Below are 17,716 nucleotides of genomic sequence, written 5' to 3' on the forward strand. Positions count from 1 at the left end.
GTTGCCCTTCCAGAAACTCAATTTTCCCAAAGTTGACTCTGAAATGGATACATTCAAGACCCAAGAGGATCCTCCTAGACCCAGTGTTAGCTTGCCTCCAGTTCTAAGGATTGTTCAGAATTAGACTACTCCTTAACGAGTAAGGAATGGCAATAGTTAAGAGTGAGATTATATTTAAGTCCAGAAATTTCCCTTTCAAGTTCTCACTAAGAATGCCTCTTAGTTTAACCAAGTACTGTCTGACTATTCAATAGAGATCTCTTATTTTCTACTTGAACTTGGGTCTTAAGTAACCTGTGGCCCAGTTCATTACTTCCATTTTAGACTAGTGGTTTGTATCACACTAAGAAATGACACAACCCATTCCCAATATACCAACACAAAGAAATGGGGATGGGGTGAGGAAGAAAGAGTCAAGAAGAAGGATCGTCTAAGATGGCAAAATGGGGAAATCATTTCCACCGAGGCTTAACGAGAGGAAACCCTGTGACATGTCCTCCTCTCAATTCTATATACCAATATTAAAATGAAAATTAAAAATCTTATTCTATATTTAATATAAATGGCTTTTAGATGACCTGAGTCTTTATTTTTTTCCCTCTACTCACATTAAGAAATAACTACAATTTATTTTACTGAAGAGGGCAGAAAATTCCATTTTATCCAAAAGTAGGCACAATGCCTATATGAGGCTTGTTTATTACCTTAGTGCCTACCCTTTTGGCACACAAATAGTTTTATTTTGGAATATAATTTTAAAGCCATTTATAGCTCTTAAAATGAATGGACAATATTTCTATGAATGAAATAATTATCCCCATCTAAAAAAATAGGTGGTTAAATTGAGACAAAGCTTATCAGGTACCACGTAACACAGTCATAGAGCTGGTATTTAAACTCTACTTTTTCCAAGTTTTAATCTAGTGCTTACGCCATTATGCCAAATTTAATTTGAACACCGTCATCCACGAGTAGCTGAAATGAAGGCTACAGAAACATATTTTGATTTAGATTCTATGATTTTTTAAAGTTTTATACCAGCATGGCAAGATTAGTACTCATTTTTGACTATTTAAAAATACCAACCGAAAAGCATTTGAACCATGAAAGCAATAAGGAAAAAATTTTGAAAGATTTCTGAGAAAATTCCTACCTGAATTCTATCTGAGAAGAAAAGAGTTTTACTGCATTTGGCAATGTAGGCCCCTTTATAAAACTTCTCATTAAATTCAGTATCGGTCAGGTTTCTTATTAGATTAATAAGTCCCTTTAGACTTCACAGTTTAAGATGGAGATGAATCACAGGAAAGCAAAGAAAATGACAAAGTACCGAAAACAAAACTTCTGAGCAAAGCTTCACCTAACTGGAGCTCTGTATCGAGATATCTAAATATCGGGTGGAAGGATAGCTTAACAGTTTTAAGTTATTTGAATTCTTAAGGAATATGGTGTCCCTTTGGGGTCACCCTTGAGTCTACTCGATTAAGAAAAGTGCATAAAAATATCAACCTTAAAGAACTGTATTAGATATAAGGAAGAACATCCTTATTATAAGGTATCTTTGTAGTCAAGAATTTTTTTAAACACTGAGTAGTCACCATTTTACCTTGCCTTGCATAAGTGATAAGCTGTATATGTGGTATTATCATCTCTAAATCAGCCTTGCGTGTTCCTCAAGGACTCTGCCTGTACTTGGACCCTAAGGGCAGCAGAGTCCCAAAATAACCGTGCTATCCTAAGAATCCGAGCAATGGGGGCTGCTAGGTGGCACAGCCGTGGAGTCAGGAGGCTCTGAGTTCAAATCCAGCCTCAGACACCTGACACTCACTGGGTAACCCTGGGCATCATTTAACCCCGACTGCCTTGCCAAAAACAAAACAAAACTAAAAGTATCAGAGCAATATATGTCTGGACACAGTTAAGTCTCCCACTCAAATGACCACCTGCGGATGGTGCGCTTCCACGAGCAGTGGACACAGTAGCAGAGGGAACAAAGTCCGGGAGTCGGAAGAGGACTCGATTCCCTGCTTTGGCGCTTCCTAGCTGTGTGAGAAAGCATCCTAGTCACCTGAGCCTTGCCAAGGTCATAAAGCTGCTGAGAACTTCCAGTAAGACAATGCTTATGAAAAGCCTTTTCTAAGCTACGAAGAACTATAAAAAGAACACTGCTGCTCTCTGCATCGCCACCTTTTATACTGTTAGGTCTTAAGATAATAATCATGTACGTTTTGATACATTTCTGACAGAGCTCATATGAAGTTCAACTTTTTCACTCCAGTAACCTCATTTCTTATCACTGCTGACTGTACAGACATATTTTTGAAAATATAGAGAAGTAACTTTAGTAATCCTGAGATTTGAGAATTAAGTAGGAAAACTGGATTTATTAAAAAATGGATTTATGAAGAAGGAAACTTGGGTGTCAGCACTGAATTTAGCGGGAAGAATGACCACTAATATTTTTTAGCACATTGCCACTGAGCTTTACAAAATCTATCTTTGAACAAAGAAACCATAAAGAAATGACATGTTCTAAGTAGAAGTGACCACTCGATATGACGGCTTTTATTACATTCAGCACACACGTACCTCTGGCAGGGAAGCTTAACTGCTGCAAAGCTGCTGCACTTATACAGTAACCAATCTGCGGCTCCTGGGAGATGATCCCGAGACAGGAATTCCAGTCTTCCACTTTATGAACGGAGCAGTCCTGTAGCTGGGTGACCAGGTCTCCCACAAAGAGGCCTCTGGGTCCATTAGCAGGTGAGTCCTTAAGAAGGGGAATGAGGGTTTGGGGGAGCGGGGAAGGGAGAAAAACTGGTTGGAAACAATCCCTAAAGCATTTTAGGGATTCACTTTTACACCACATACATGTAACATGTGAAGCCCATTCATAGATATACTAAATATGTAGTCCTTAAAAAGAGGTGAGTCAATTTCCTTGCTACAGAAAATTTTAGGATTGATTTGCATCAAAGAACAACATTATTTTATTTAAATCAATGTTAGAAGTTTTCAGCAGCATCAAATCTATTTAATACAGTGTAGTAGTAAGCTGAAAAGTTTTCTCTAACTCTATCTTGTACGCATTCTTCAACAACAAGCATGGAGAGTAAAACATTTATGAAAGCACGAGTGTTTTCAAACCCTTCATTTAACGTTTCTCAGTGGATATAAATGTTAAAATTTTTTCTTCTAACTAGAACTTTTCATGATCCACGGATCATTATCTCCGTCTGGAAATTATTATTTTCTTCCATCCAGAATCTATACAAAGACCATACATGGCACTCACAGTATTTTTTGAATTTAGGGAATTAACTTGCTCTCCTACTAACTCCACTATAAAACAAATTTCAGTTTAATTTCTTTATTCCTTACGAATCATCACATTTGAAAAGTTCAGCTACAAATTTAAACAATGGTTATGTTTATCAATGTCTATGTTTATCCATAAATACCATGCATCACATTCTGCCTCTGATGGATTCTACCACTTTATAAGTCTGCTTTTTAAAAAAAACCTGGTGTTCTTCAGAGCATAATTTGCTAAACTACGAGGCACGGAGTAATTTCTGATCTTCTGCACCAAAGGAAAATCACCGTTCACATTAAAAAATATTGTCCCACATAAAAGGTGACAGAACTTTTGCTGCTGCTGCTAACCAAATGATCAGCATGACTTGCCTTACCTCAGTGACATCAAGAACAAGGGCCCCAACTCCGGTGTAGTAAAGTGGGAAAAGAATTACAGGGAGCAGAAAGAGAGCCACCAGACTTAGAACTCCAAGTACAAAATTGTGCCAGACACCTGCAAGGGGGGTCAAATCTATGCGTAAGTGCAGATAGCAGCAAAATGGAGGCAATCTTAAGAGACATCTTCATTATCCTGTGCAAGTTATTACAAGGGAAACAATTCTGAGAAGGTGAGCAACCTCCTTGTCTCTTAACAGGGAAGGTAAATACACCTGACATCATCCAAGATTCCCCGTTTCCTTCTAATTAAGGTGCTAAAATATGAAAATAATCAAGAGGTTCATTTCAAACCGGAAAACATGCCATAATTTTAACTAAAACAGACTTCACATTTTTTCAACTAAATGATTTAATTAAAAACTAATTTTTCCAAAAGTGTTCATATCAATTTTCTAAAATTTGCCTTTTTATTTTATGAATCGGATAAACATAAATATTACACCTCATTAATCTAGGCATACTTGTGGCAACTGAAAGGAACTGCCTGACGCATTTACAGAAGCTGTTTAAATAGAAGAACGCCAACTTATCACCTCGTGTTAACATCTTAATGAAACGTCACCTTCATTCTCCTCCCTGAAATGGATTTAAGTCCAAAGGAATCTGGACAGTGAATTCATTTTTAACCAATGTACTTCAGACAGAAATATAAGACTTGTGGGAAAAACAAGCTATGTAGGTGACATGGCGGACAGACAGCCAGGCCTGGAGTCAGGCAGCCCCGAGTTCAAATCCAGCCTCAGATATTCACCAGGTATGTAACCTTGGGCAAGTCACTTGACTCTGTTTGCCTAGTTTCCTCATCTCTAAAATGAGCTCGAGAAGGAAATGGCAAAACCAGACTTTGTCAAGAAAACCCCAAATGGGGTCACGGAGAATTGGAGATGACTGAAACAACTGACCAACAACATATATAGAGTATGTATGTATGTATGTATGTGTGTACGTGTGTATGTATGTGTGTGTATGTATGTACGTACGTGTGTGTGTATGTATGTACATGTGTGTACGTGTGTATGTATGTGTGTGTATGTATGTATGTACGTGTGTGTGTGTGTGTGTGTGTGTGTGTGTGTGTGCATTCAACAAAGATGTTTAAAAGTCATAAACTACACAGTATTATTTTAGGCCCAAATCTGAAAAACACACCCAACAACGGAATCTGCTAAACCCATCCATTTGCTTGTTACTTAGACACCGTATATATGTATTTTAACATAATTAACACACAAATTGTGCTTTGAAGTTGGTTAAGCACTTCACATACATTACCTCATCTGATCCTCAAAACACGGTTGTCAGAGGGGCGCTACTACTGATCTCCCTGAGGCTGAGAGAAGTGACTTCTCCAGGGAGCTACAGCTGGTGCGTGTTCTTCCTGACCCCACGGTAAGCTCTGTGTGCACTGTATCACCAAAGCGCCAATTAAAGACCTCCTGAAGGGCGAGCAGCGCAGGGTCCTCAGGGATCCTTTCATCTCCTCTCCCACAAACTGAAACCCTTTATTCTTTTCTTGCTCAACTAAAGACGCAAAATCCTGCACGTCTGCACTTCAGCAGCTTGGAACTCCTACAAGTGCACCAGCTTAGCAACATAATATTCTAGACCTCAGTTTTTAATAGTGTGCACAGAATTCCTTAGTTTTAATTGAGGGTTATTTTATATTAAAATGTAAGGACAGGTAAACTCTGAAGGCTCAGTTATAACACTGGTTCTCTGAGAACAAACGCTCGCTGCAGAAACAGCAGTGGGGAATGAAGCGTGGGGGAGGCAAATGACAAACTGGCCCAAGGGGTTTCCACTGAGCCACAGCTAACAAAAGCCCTTGTGGAAGTTACCATGGTCACAGGTCCCTGTCCTTAAGAATCTTACAGCGTTAGAGAAAGGAGAAAATAAACGAAGTACATAATCATGTAAGTTGTTGCAGAGGACAACGTAAGTATCCTGAGGGAATTATGGGCTGTTGGAATCCAAGAAGGCTTCATGGCTGCTACTGAATTGCTTTTATTCATGTCTGACTCTCTGGGACCCACTGGGGGTTTTCCTGGCAAAGATAGTGGAGCAGTTTGCCATTTCCTTCTCCAGCTCATTTTACAGATGAGGAAACTGAGGCAAACAGGTGGAAATGCCTTGCCCAGGATTACACAGCTCCTAAGCATCTGACATAAGATATGAATTCAGGTCTTCCTGATCCTGGGCTTGGCACTCTAGCCACGGCACTACCTAGCTGCTCGACTTCAGGGAGATGGCAAGTAAGTCAGCCCTCTAAGGATGATCAGAAAAAAGTAACAGCAAAGGCAAAGACAAAGAATGCTTTCTTTTTAAAGCAGAAGTTTAAATTAAAAATCATTATAAACATGATACAGATCAAACATGAATGCTTCCATATACAAAGAAAAAATCAAAAGGAGAACTGTATGTAGAAGTGGATATCTATAACTTACAACTTAGTGTATTTTCAAAGTATATATTAAGCTCCATAAACTGCAAATGAGCATAAAAGAGAATATTGTGAATATTGTAAGAGAAATAACTGAATTATAGAACTGATAAAAGTAAATGCTCGTTATCTGAAAAGACTAACAACACTGATAAGCTTTTAGCCAATCTAGATTAAATAGAGGGAAGTAAATCAAAGCAAGGAAATAAATGAACAGGAGACATCACAACAAATTCAGGAGAAAAAGAAGAGTGATCAGAACCTCCCTACAGTTACCTGCTAAGAAACCTGAGCATTTAAAAGGAATCAGTTTCCTACAAAGACGTAAAACATTAAAATTAACAGATCCAATAGAGAGATTATATAATTCAATCTCAGAAAAGGAAATTAAACTACCTGTAAAGGAACTACCAAAGAAAAGAATCGGTGGTTCATGTCCAAACTTCTAAATAACACTTACATGGCCAAACGTATCAAATACTAGAGTAGTTGAAGAAGAAGACTGAGAAAAATCTAAACAATATATAGATTAGAAAGTCATAAATGACGTTTTTGAGGGCAATTCTCATAAAGCAATGGAGGCAGATTGGAAGGGATTAAGGAAGAGTGAGGAAGTGGACACGATAGATGTCAATGGCTTGTTTGAGAAAAGATGGTAAGATGAGAAGGAGGAAGAATTCTGAAAAATCTACAGAAAATTAAAAACAGTGAGAAATGATGATAGAGAACCGAGGATGAACAGTTCAATATAAAAAGCCCAATGGAACATCAGCAAGACATGAAAACAATGGCAAAAAATAAAAGACAAGGGGCAGGTAGATGGTGCAGAGCATATAGCACTGGCCCTGGAGTCAGGAGGACCTGAGTTCCAATCTGGCCCCAGACACTTAACACTTACTAGCTGTGTGACCCTGGGCAAGTCACTTAACCCCAACTGCCTAGTCAAAAAAAAAAAAAAACCCAGGCAAGAATATTAAAAGAAAAAGTCCAGGAGAAATTCAGGCAATGTAAAAACACAAGTTATCAATGCTGACTCTCACGAAAAGACATGGGAACGCATCTCCCTCCCTTTCTTGCAGAGGTGGAACACCGGCTATGGAACGCTGTGTATGAAATAAGATTTGTTTGGGTGAGGTGTTGCTTAGTTTTGCTGGGGGTTTTTCTTTTCCTTCCTCGTTGTAAGGAATAGCTCCCTGAGAGAGGTAGGGAGAGGATTAAAAAAAAAATGATATAAAAATAAAAGCTATCAATAAACCTTTAAAAACCACCTCTTCCTCTCCAAAAACCCAAACCAACCATAAACATCCTAGAACACAGACTTTCGATGTCCTTCAAATGCAAAGTCACATTTCCTAAATTCTCTCAAATTGTAATTAAAGTAGCTATGTATTTGACTTAAACACACCAGACTTAAGAGGACAAGGCTGGAGCAAGGGGCAAGGTCTCACCCAGAAGCAGAAGCTGACAGAGAAGGCTCCCAGTGGGAGAGAAGAGGCTCTGCCGGGGGCAGCCTTGAAGTTGTTCAGTTGGTTTTGTTTTGCCACAGAAGGGTTTGTCTGGAGCAGAGGCTCATATTGGGGAGCAGTGGGAGATAACATTCAATAGTTAAGAGTGGGCCTTAAACATCAGACAGATGTGTTTAATACTCCATGCTGTATTCTACAGCCCGTGGGGAACCACACAAAGGTCTTGAACAGGGTAGACGCTCCACAGATACCTAATCTGATCCTCCCAACATTCTGCGAGTCAGATGTCGGTATGATACCCATTTTACAGATGAGGAGACCGAGGCAAACAAAAGCTGAGTTACTTGCCCAGGATACCCCAGATAGCAAATGTCTGAGGCTGGATCTGTCCTCAGGTCTTCCTGACTCTCCAGGCCTAGTGCTCCCCTCACTGGACCACCCAACTGACTGCTACAGAAGGATACATAAAACAAGCTGGAAATATATTTTCCTAAAGAAGTATATCACTATCCTAAGAATTGTGCCTTTTGGTAAAAAGGATGAATTAATAACTAGGAATGCTTAATGACACTAGAGCAAAATTTCATTAGTAAAATATATTTATAACAACATATTGGGGTAGCTAGGTGGCACAGTGGATAGTGTGCCAGGCCTGGAGTCAGCAGGACCTGAGTTCAAGTCTGACCTCAGATACTTACCAGTGGGTGACTTTGGGCAAGTCACTTAACCCCGTTTACCTCAGTTCCTCATCTGTAAAATGAACTGGAGAAGGAAATGGCAAACCACTTGGGCATCCCCAACATAGGGTCGCAGAGAGCTGGACGTTACTGAAACAACTCAACAACAAAAGAATATACTACAACAGGGGTTCTAAACCCAGGGTCCATGAGTGTTAAAAAATATTCTGATAACTCTATTTCAATATAACTGATTTTCCTTTGTCATCCAATGTATTTTATTTTATTATGAGTAGGGGTCCATACCTTTCTGCTTACAGGGAGTGGAAGGGGGCAGGGGAGGAGGAAGAGGAAAGGAAATGGGATGTAGTCCATTAATAAGACAAGTTTAAGGACATTTAAACTAAAGCATATTTAATCTACAGCAAACAGGATTCTGACTGGCATCAGTTTTACAAAGAAAGAATGCCCTCTGTTGGACTCATCTAAATAATGCCTCCAAATATGTGAATGAAAAAATCTTAGAAACTAACGATTTAACGGATAGTTTTCATTTTTCCCCACTACCCAAAACAAAGAAACTCATTTCTAATATATGTACATATATTTATGTGTATACATAAAAATAGTAGCAAATCATATCTAAAATATGAAATAAAACTAGCGCAGAACTTCTAATTAATTCTGTATACTTTACAGGAATACCTATAAAATTTTTAAAAGATATAAATAAATCTGAGTCAGATAACAGAACATGCTGCTTTATATAAAGTCCATTACGATATCATACCTGGGATGATACTAAAGATATTAATCTTCAGGTTAAACAAATCTTTAGTCTTCCTAACCTTCCTCACGAACAGCAGCAGCGTCTGCTACGTTACATAGACAATCACTAAGAAACAAATTCTGACAAAGATCATTTCTTCATTTGTGATGCTGTAAAGGACAGATACAAAATGAATTCATAAAGCTGATACTTCAAATCACTGACCTGCACAGAATATTCTTAGCTGCTGGACTGGAGATATAAGTTGTAAGTGGGTGGTAAACAGATCAACAAATGCTCCAGGATAAACGATGAAGATAAAGATCCCAAATCCATTAAATCGAACTTGTTCTCTAAGAAACAGAAAAAGGAAGAAGAATTTAGTCCTGTCATTTCAGTTCACAAATCCAGAACTAAAGTAACACCAAGCTTTTACGCACCAACTGAAACCTTGGCTAAAAGTCCCTTTTACTTCAAAAAGTTCTCAATTTCTGTTCTTGCCATTAGTACAAAAAACCGAAGACAATCTATGTGAAAGACAAGCCAAAAGGGACTGCAAAATCCTGTAGCAGCACAGACCTAGCTACCTTAAATAGAATACCATTCTGTAAAAGGGCAAATTTTAAAAAGCAACAAAGGACTTCAAATTGAATTTTTAATTTAAAAAATGTTATTAGATGTCAATCTAAGGAGTTAACTCTGAAACAATACTTCCTTGAAGAGCTTGGTAGCACACAATAGAAGAGGTCTGGTACATTACCGGATGGCTGCCACCCCGTGGCCAATCTCATGTATGACACCGCTGATCAGGATGGCAGTGAAGAAGTAGGTCAGCTGGCTGACAGGTAAGTTTACACCAGGAACCTGTGCAGGCAAACAACAGAGCACAGCAGTGCACAAGGGATCTAACACACAAACAAGAGGTTACTTTAAGCTGTTCCTGCTTCGGCTTTCTATCGTATCCTTAGGGCTGTCGTCGTTTCTGAACAATCCGTACAGTTAAAATGGGGAGGAAAGGAAATGGCTGTTTTTCGTATCAATCATAAATTTTACTTTATTTAAAAAATGTATTGTAAGTTAAACAGAAACAATTAAAGAAACACAAAATCAATCACAAGCATTTCTTGATAGCTTATTACGTGTCAGGCCGTGCTAAGTCCTGCGGACAGAAAGATAAATAAAAAACAGTTCTAGGCCTTACGGCACTTGGGAGGTGTCTACTATGGGCTCCAGACTGTGGTTACAATGGCCTGTCCTCCAGGAGCTTCTCTAACTGAAGGATGCCACATCTGTGTATAGTCAGGGAGAAGGAAATTACATGTATAAATTTTTGTGAATAAAGTTCTGATCTCATTTCTTATGTATCATTCCCTATCTTCCTGGATATTTCATATTCTCATCACTCATTCATAGCTCTGTATCTTAGTATTCTATGAATATTTCTAGTATTCATTCAGTCATTTTTTAGTTGTTGGACACATGGGTTATTTCTAGTTTTTCACTGCTGCAAATAAAGCAAGTAATATATATTTTTAATTATATGAATTAAGGTCATTTTTCTGTAATATATGTAACTGGTAATCATTTTTCTTTATCCAGCCAGCCAGAAGAGAGAACACTAAAAGGAGTCATGTCATGCATATGTGTCAGGTTATTTAATACTTGAGCATCTCATGGGCTGAGAGTGATCCAGAGCAAAAATGTGAAAGTGGGACCTCCCCTTCTTTTGTAGATTATTTTTTACAAATTATTTTAAAAGAATTATGATGATATATCTTTCTTATAATACCTCCATTTACAAACACAAGCTGTCTCATAAATTTTGGTGCAGTTTTAAGATATTAAAACTTAAAATATTTGGAAATGAAGGTGATACTAAAATTAAAAAAAAAACCCCACAATCCAACACAAAAGGTGGTAAGTAAAGGTGATCAAAAAAAAACTTAAAGAACTTAAAATTGCACTAAGACTTTTGGGATGCCCTGAACATCCCTTCCCCACTCCTTACCTACTAATCTATTCCCTGAAACAAAGAATTAAGGGGGAAGGGAAGGAAAAAAGGCAGCTCAGAAAAACTAATCCACCCATCCACCTCGCCTTCCAGGCTACGTAATATTCTACAGCCATAGTCCTTCTTATCTCCTCCTTCAGCCAAGCTTGGTCATGACACTTAGGATCACAGCATTAGAGGTGAAGAGGACAACGGAGGTCATTTAATCCAGTCTCTTGATTAAATGGTGAGGACCTCGGGCTCGACAAGATGAAGTTACTTGTCCAAGGTCACACAGCTACTGAAGCGTACAGCCAAGCTCTGACCCCAGGTCCTCCAGCTCCAAGTCCAAGACCTTTGTCATGGCACAAAATGTGCAGCTTGTTGTGGTTGTTTCCACTGACACTGTAAGAATCCCCGTGTCACTGTGTGTGTTATTTTCCTGATTCTGTGGGAGGATTAAAGGGCTCTATTAGTCATTCACTTATCACTATAAATTAGTTCAACTAGATTTCTTTAATACCAACACCTGGCTAAGATCAAACATAGCTAGAGAATGGGAGTTTTGATTGGCAAGATGGAAAAGAAGATGATTTCAGAGTGCAGAGGGCTAAGGGAAGCATCAGGACATTGGATAAAAGGGGTCAGGGCTACTAAGAGGTAGGGAAAAGATCCCTAAAGGAAGGCGGGAAGAACCATGCTTGTTCTCCAACTTTCCATGTCGCACAGGAGGTAGCTAGAGATGACCAACTAGCTGATACTTTCTTTTACTGAGAGATAAGCACGTCCTTGTGACAATACTAAAAACAACAGCTGGCAGGTCACGATATCTGACCCTTCCTGCGCTCTCTCCCTGCCAGGAGCATACTAGGAATTAGCTGTACTAGAGTACTGATGTCTAAACAATTCTGAGTCCCACATTCTTGCCCAGTAACAACACTAGCCTGATTCCACAGGGTGTTAGACAGTAAGTAGAAAACACGCTCCTGCAGCTTCAGGAGCTCAATAATTCTGCAGATATGACACTTTTGACACACATAAAAAATAAAGATACACAGGACTTTCAGGGCAGCCTAGAGTTGCCTAAATATAGCTCCAACAACACAATGAAATGCTTTAGTAAGCTCAGTAAAGTGACAGGCCAACCTTGGAAGTAACTTGTTTTACATGAATGACACTTTGCCACTCTAGTCATGAAAATAAGGGGAGAAGATCAAATATCTTTCTTGAACCAGATAAGCCACTGACTAGATACTACTATTATATGCCCACTTCTCTGCAACTCATTTCTTTTTTTAAATTTTATTTATTTTTAACATTCTTTTAAAAAAGTTGAGTGCCAAATTCTCTCTCTGCTCCCCCCTTCAAAACTGAGAAGGCAAGAAACATAGCAATTATACATGTGAAATCATGCAAAACGCACTCCCATAAAATAAGAAAGCAAGAAAAATAAAGTAGGAAACTATAATTTGCATTCAGAGATCCTCAGTAATTTCTCTGGAGGGGGACAGCATTTTTCTGCATGAGTTCTTTCCAATTATCTTGGCTCTCTGTATGGATCAGAGTAGCTAAGTTTTTCCCAGTTGATTATCATCCCAATATCGTCCTTACTGTGAACACTGATCTATCAGACTGTTCACTTCACTTTCTGCAACTAATTTCTAAGCTCATCCTCACCACTCCCAGTGACTGTAAGTAACAAGTTTAAGACTAGGGTCAAACTGCTATAAAAAAATGAAAGACCTGCTACTAAAAATCAAAGACATTTTTCAGTTAATGTGGATCTTCTCCCCCTTACAGTAAGACAAGATCCATAACTGAAATTGAGATAACAAATGTAGACATTTCTAAACGGACACCAGCAGAGTCAACAGGGAAGAGGCATTTACTCAGGAGAAATGCAAAGCTGCATCACTGCTACTATTTACATGACCTATACATGTAAAAACAATACTTTAAAGAGACAAAATGTGTCCTTAGAAAGAGCTCAATGGAAAAGGTAACGGTCTGAGTCTCAGAAGCCCAGAATTCAAGTCACAGTTCTGATAATTAATAGTTGTATGGAAGAGTCATTTCATTCTCTAGCCTTAATTCCCTCATCTGTAAAATGAACATAAAACTTGCAACATCTACTTTCCAAGGGATGCTTTGAAAGAAAAGTGTTTACAAACCTTCAAGCGCTGGAGAAGTGTGAGTAGATGTCACTGAGAGACCCAAACACATACCGGACAATGTTGACTCAGAAAAGCATTTTACCAAGAATAAAAACGGCACTGATTCATGGGATGTAAGTGGATTCTAATTACTGGGGAGTATAAAATCTAAACAATGAAACTGCGACTTTCCCATACAGTGATTTAATACTAGCCCTGCTATCTCTTCACTATACTACTTTTCAAAGATAATCTTTAAATAGCAACATGAATGAATGAAATGTGTTTTCCCCAAAGTATTAACTCAACTTCTTGGTGGGTTTGAAGAGTAAAAGAAAACTTCTACCTTTTGTAGCAATCTTGTGAAAAATGCAAGAGTGTCAAGTTCCTAATACTCTTATTTTTATTAACCTAAAGTTATTATTATTACGATTTATTATTAGTCTTTATTAACCACTAATTATTTCTATTAAATCCATAAATTCTCCCATTAATTTCTCTCATTTTCAAAGAGACCTATACACATTTAGGTAAATCACAGGATTTGGAAAAGTCATGAGACTTCTAAACTATTTTCACATCTATCTTTGGAGCACTGATAGTGAAAAGCAGCAGTAGGAAACATTTTCTTTACACATTTCGAGAAAGTAAAGAGAAAAAGGAAAAGAAAAGTCACAGACCACAACTTGTAGCATACGCTCACTCTGAGGTGAAGGGGCTTCCATCAACATTTGTGACAAAGTTTGTATCAAGGTTTTTCCAAGGAGGAGAATAGAACTGAACATGGCGATTATTCCAAAGACCATTCCTAAATTGAACCTGTCAAGATGAAATTCAGATTAACATGGAGGACTTCACCAATACCACTAAGTTCAATCATCGCTATTTTACCAACTCAAAATAATGGCAAGTATAGGAAACGTGGCTATGTCTCTCTTGTATCCACCTTACTCATGTCTACTGAGGTAGGAGAAACTACGAAATAACACACCAAATCTGCTAAATAATACACCAAAAACATTAAGTCTTGTTGAAAAACAACCTGACAAGTTTACCTCTTACAACATAAGCAGAAAGAACAATTAGAACAGTGCTTGACACTTTATTCAAACAATATATTCTCCCCATTCTTGTAATTCTTGGATTTATTTATACATACATCTCACTTGTTTTACTAAACAGAGGCAATGCATGTGTACATATATTACCTGAACGTAATGAGTATTCAAGAATCTAGTCCTGTTACACACATGACCTCCATTGTACTACATTTGCTGACTGGGCATTTTGCCTTTAAATCATCATGTTCTTATATTTTATATTTTTATATACAAAATTATGAGAGTAACAAATTAACTGTCCCTATCATTAATTAAAGCCAAAAATAGCACACAAAGAATACCACTGGTAAAGCAGCCTGGGTTTCCAACGTCCCCAATCGTAAAAGAGACGATTGAAGACAGGGGTTTGCCATCGTATGTGAAAAGGGGAGATGCTCAACCCATAAGATGTCAGCCACTCTTCATAAGAAGTCTTCAAAGAATCCGATGCCTAGGAGAAAGAAGAAGTGATTGTGTGATTTTTGCAAACTAACTTTTTTAATATATTTAGGAAAACTAAATAGAGAGTTTCCTATGGATTTCCAAGATTAGGATAATAGATTTAGCGCTAGAAGGAGCCTTAGATATCACAGGGTGAGGAATCTGCAGCCTCAAGGCCACACGTGGCCCTCCAGGCCTTACGTGCAGTCTTTTGACAGAGTCCAAACTTCACAGAACAAATCGTTATTAATCTGCTTAATAAATAAATGATCATAAATAAAGATAATAATAGGAATCCTCTCAATAAAAGGAGAATGCAGGTTCCCATCCCTGATCTAGTCTAACACTCTCATTTTATAAGATGAGGAAACTGAACACAGAAGTCCTGACTTTGAGCCGGCATTCTTTCCAATGCTCTGCACTGGACTGACATACTCCAAAGCAGAAATGGTTCAATTATGACTGCATTTGGCTCTTTCAAGCTTAATAAGCGCTCAATAATAACGTCCTTGAACACTTTAAGGTTTAGATTTTTCTCACAATAACCCCGTGATGGAGGGAATATAAATGTTATCATATCTATTTTAGAAATGAACTAAGCCACAGAAAGCTTAAGTGCATTATCTATATTCAATTAGGAAGTACTAGGACTTGAACCCAGAGCTTGTAACCCTGCGTCCAGTGTACTGACCATTTTACGGCATTTGGAGGAAAGTCGCTGAAGCTTTTGAAAAATCTATAACCACAGGGAAGGTGTTGGTTGGCATTCATAGTTAAGAGTGGTGAGGGACTGGAGAAGTCATTTAGAGCAACCTTCCCTTTTTACAGATAAGGAACTGAGATCCAGAGGAGTGAGGAAACTTCCCCGAGGTCACACAGGTAGTAAAATGAAAAGAGAAGAACTCAAACCCTGGTCCTTTTACTCTAAAGCCAGGGCTGTCTCTACTGTACCAGTCTTCCATTTCATTATTACTGTGACTAAATAACAAACTATCATATTCCATTTAAAAACTGATACAGTGTAAAGAGTGCTCTCTGTTCCCTGGTTCAAATCCCACCAGTGATACTACCTGTATGAATGCGGGCAAATTGTTTAAACTCTCTGCCTCCGTTTCCTCACCAATAAAACAAGATGAGCAGAGATTCTCTTAAGTCTTTTCTATCTCTAAATCTGCAATCATGATATTTATGTACATTGGGATTTAATTCTCTTGCTTCGTTGTTAGGAGACTGAGGAAATTTTGGCTTTTGACTTTGCCACGAAGTAGCCACCTCTGAGTCTGCTTCTTCTTCCGTAAAATGAAGGTGTTGGACCAGAATAGGCGTTCTTTTTTTTTTGTCCCATTTTTTTTTGTCCCATGGACCCGCTTTGGCAGTTTGGTGAAGCCTATGGATCTTTTCTCCGAATAATGTTTTTGAATGCATAAAATAAAATAACAATAAAAGCTAAGATTCATTCATATAAACACTTTACATGTCAATTCACTTGATTCTCACTACAACGCCATGAAGTAGTTGCTAGCTGCGTGAAGCTGGGCAAGTCACTTAACTTCTGTTGGGTTCAGACTCCTCATCTTCAAAATGGGGATAATAACAAACAGCACCTACCTCCCCTGGTGCTTGTGAGAATTAAATGAAATAATTCCTTAGCACAGTGCCGAGCGCATAGAAGGCGCTACAGAAATGTTAGCTATTATCTTCATTTTACAGATGAAGAAACTGAGGCTCAGAGATGTACTTAGGACAGCACAGCTACCCTAAGTGTGTGGGGGTAGGATTTGAATTCAGGTCTTACTGACTCCAAGTCCAACACAATTGCCTCTACCATCCCCCCCGGAGACAGTGAGGTGCCTTGGTCAATATCATCACACAGCTAAGAAATTGAATTAGCAAGAACGTTTCCGAGGAAACTGACAAATAGTGAAATTAACAAAACAAAGCCCAGGGAAACTGACCCACCCCCGGCAGGGTCCGGACGTCCCTCCCCCTCTCGCAGGGGACTGGCAGGGGCAAGCAGTGAGCCCAAGTACGGGGAAGAGGGGGAGAGGAGGGGGAGGTTGAGGGGCAGGACGGGGGGGACAGGAAGGGGGGGCTGGAGGAGGGGGGCAGGACCCCACACACCCCCTCCACCCCCCGCCCCAATTCACACCCCGGCTCCAGCACTGGAGAGCTGAGAATGAGGAGGGGGAGAGGCCCGGGCTCTCACCTTCAGCAAGGTGTCGGCCAGGTAAATGGCGCACCATCCCCCCATCACCAGCACCACCAGAGGAATCGGGATCATGGCAGCGGCGGCCGGGAAGGAAGGACAAACCTCCCCTCCGCCTTCCGCCGACCTTTCTTCCTAGCCGCGGAGCTCCTACGGACAGGCCATCTGGGCCGGAACCAAAGCGTGCCCGGTCTCTTTGTCTTCAGCAGTTCCGTTTTCCGACCGGATACTTCTGGCTGGGGAACACGGAGCGGCGCAAGGAGCGCGCTAAGTATTTCCTCCTTTCGCCGTGCTGCGTCAGCGCGCATGCGTCTGGCGTCAGCTCGCCTGTCCGGGGAAATTAACCTTAGCGTGACTGTAGTCTTTCTCTCCCTCGTGACAGCTCCTCTTCCTCCCCCTCCCGTAAGGCACGCTCTACATTCGTTTATGTCAATTACCCTCTCCAGTTGTGGCCCGATACATAGTTTCCACGGAGTTTGGCAAAAAGATTAGTTAGACAGCCTATAAATAGTGGAATTTCTTGAGTGCGTTTAGAATCCATCAGAGATCTCTGCTTTCTCAGTTACTGTATCCCTTGAAGGAATCCTGCAGTTTGATCCCAGTTAAACCGCTTCCTCCGCAGGAGTGGATGTCTTTTTATTGGCCCGTTTTGACACAGTTGAACAGACATGTATCTCGAGTGCAGGACACTGTATCTAATCTCCTGTACAGTATTAGA

At 39.5% G+C, this 17,716-nt stretch overlaps 1 protein-coding gene across 8 annotated transcripts in view; it reads right to left on the reverse strand.

Annotated features, from left to right (window-relative positions):
* The window catches only part of MBTPS2 (membrane bound transcription factor peptidase, site 2), a 78,450-nt gene extending 61,159 nt beyond the window's left edge, over positions 1-17,291 (reverse strand). For 7 of the 8 annotated variants that reach the window (XM_072615284.1, XM_072615278.1, XM_072615281.1 and 4 more), the window contains exons 1-7: positions 16,999-17,291; positions 14,654-14,802; positions 13,932-14,070; positions 9,869-9,972; positions 9,334-9,461; positions 3,693-3,811; positions 2,590-2,770 (exon numbers count right to left, since the gene is read on the reverse strand). In XM_072615284.1, the coding sequence (XP_072471385.1) occupies positions 2,590-2,770; positions 3,693-3,811; positions 9,334-9,461; positions 9,869-9,972; positions 13,932-14,070; positions 14,654-14,802; positions 16,999-17,073 (895 nt within the window). In that variant the 5' untranslated portion in view covers positions 17,074-17,291. The remainder of the gene's footprint in view (positions 1-2,589; positions 2,771-3,692; positions 3,812-9,333; positions 9,462-9,868; positions 9,973-13,931; positions 14,071-14,653; positions 14,803-16,998) is intronic. The other variant, XM_072615285.1, reaches the window with a different exon arrangement.
* Positions 17,292-17,716: the final 425 nt, after the last annotated feature.

This window comes from Notamacropus eugenii, chromosome 5, assembly GCF_028372415.1.
Source record: "Notamacropus eugenii isolate mMacEug1 chromosome 5, mMacEug1.pri_v2, whole genome shotgun sequence".
Lineage (NCBI taxonomy): Eukaryota > Metazoa > Chordata > Mammalia > Diprotodontia > Macropodidae > Notamacropus > Notamacropus eugenii.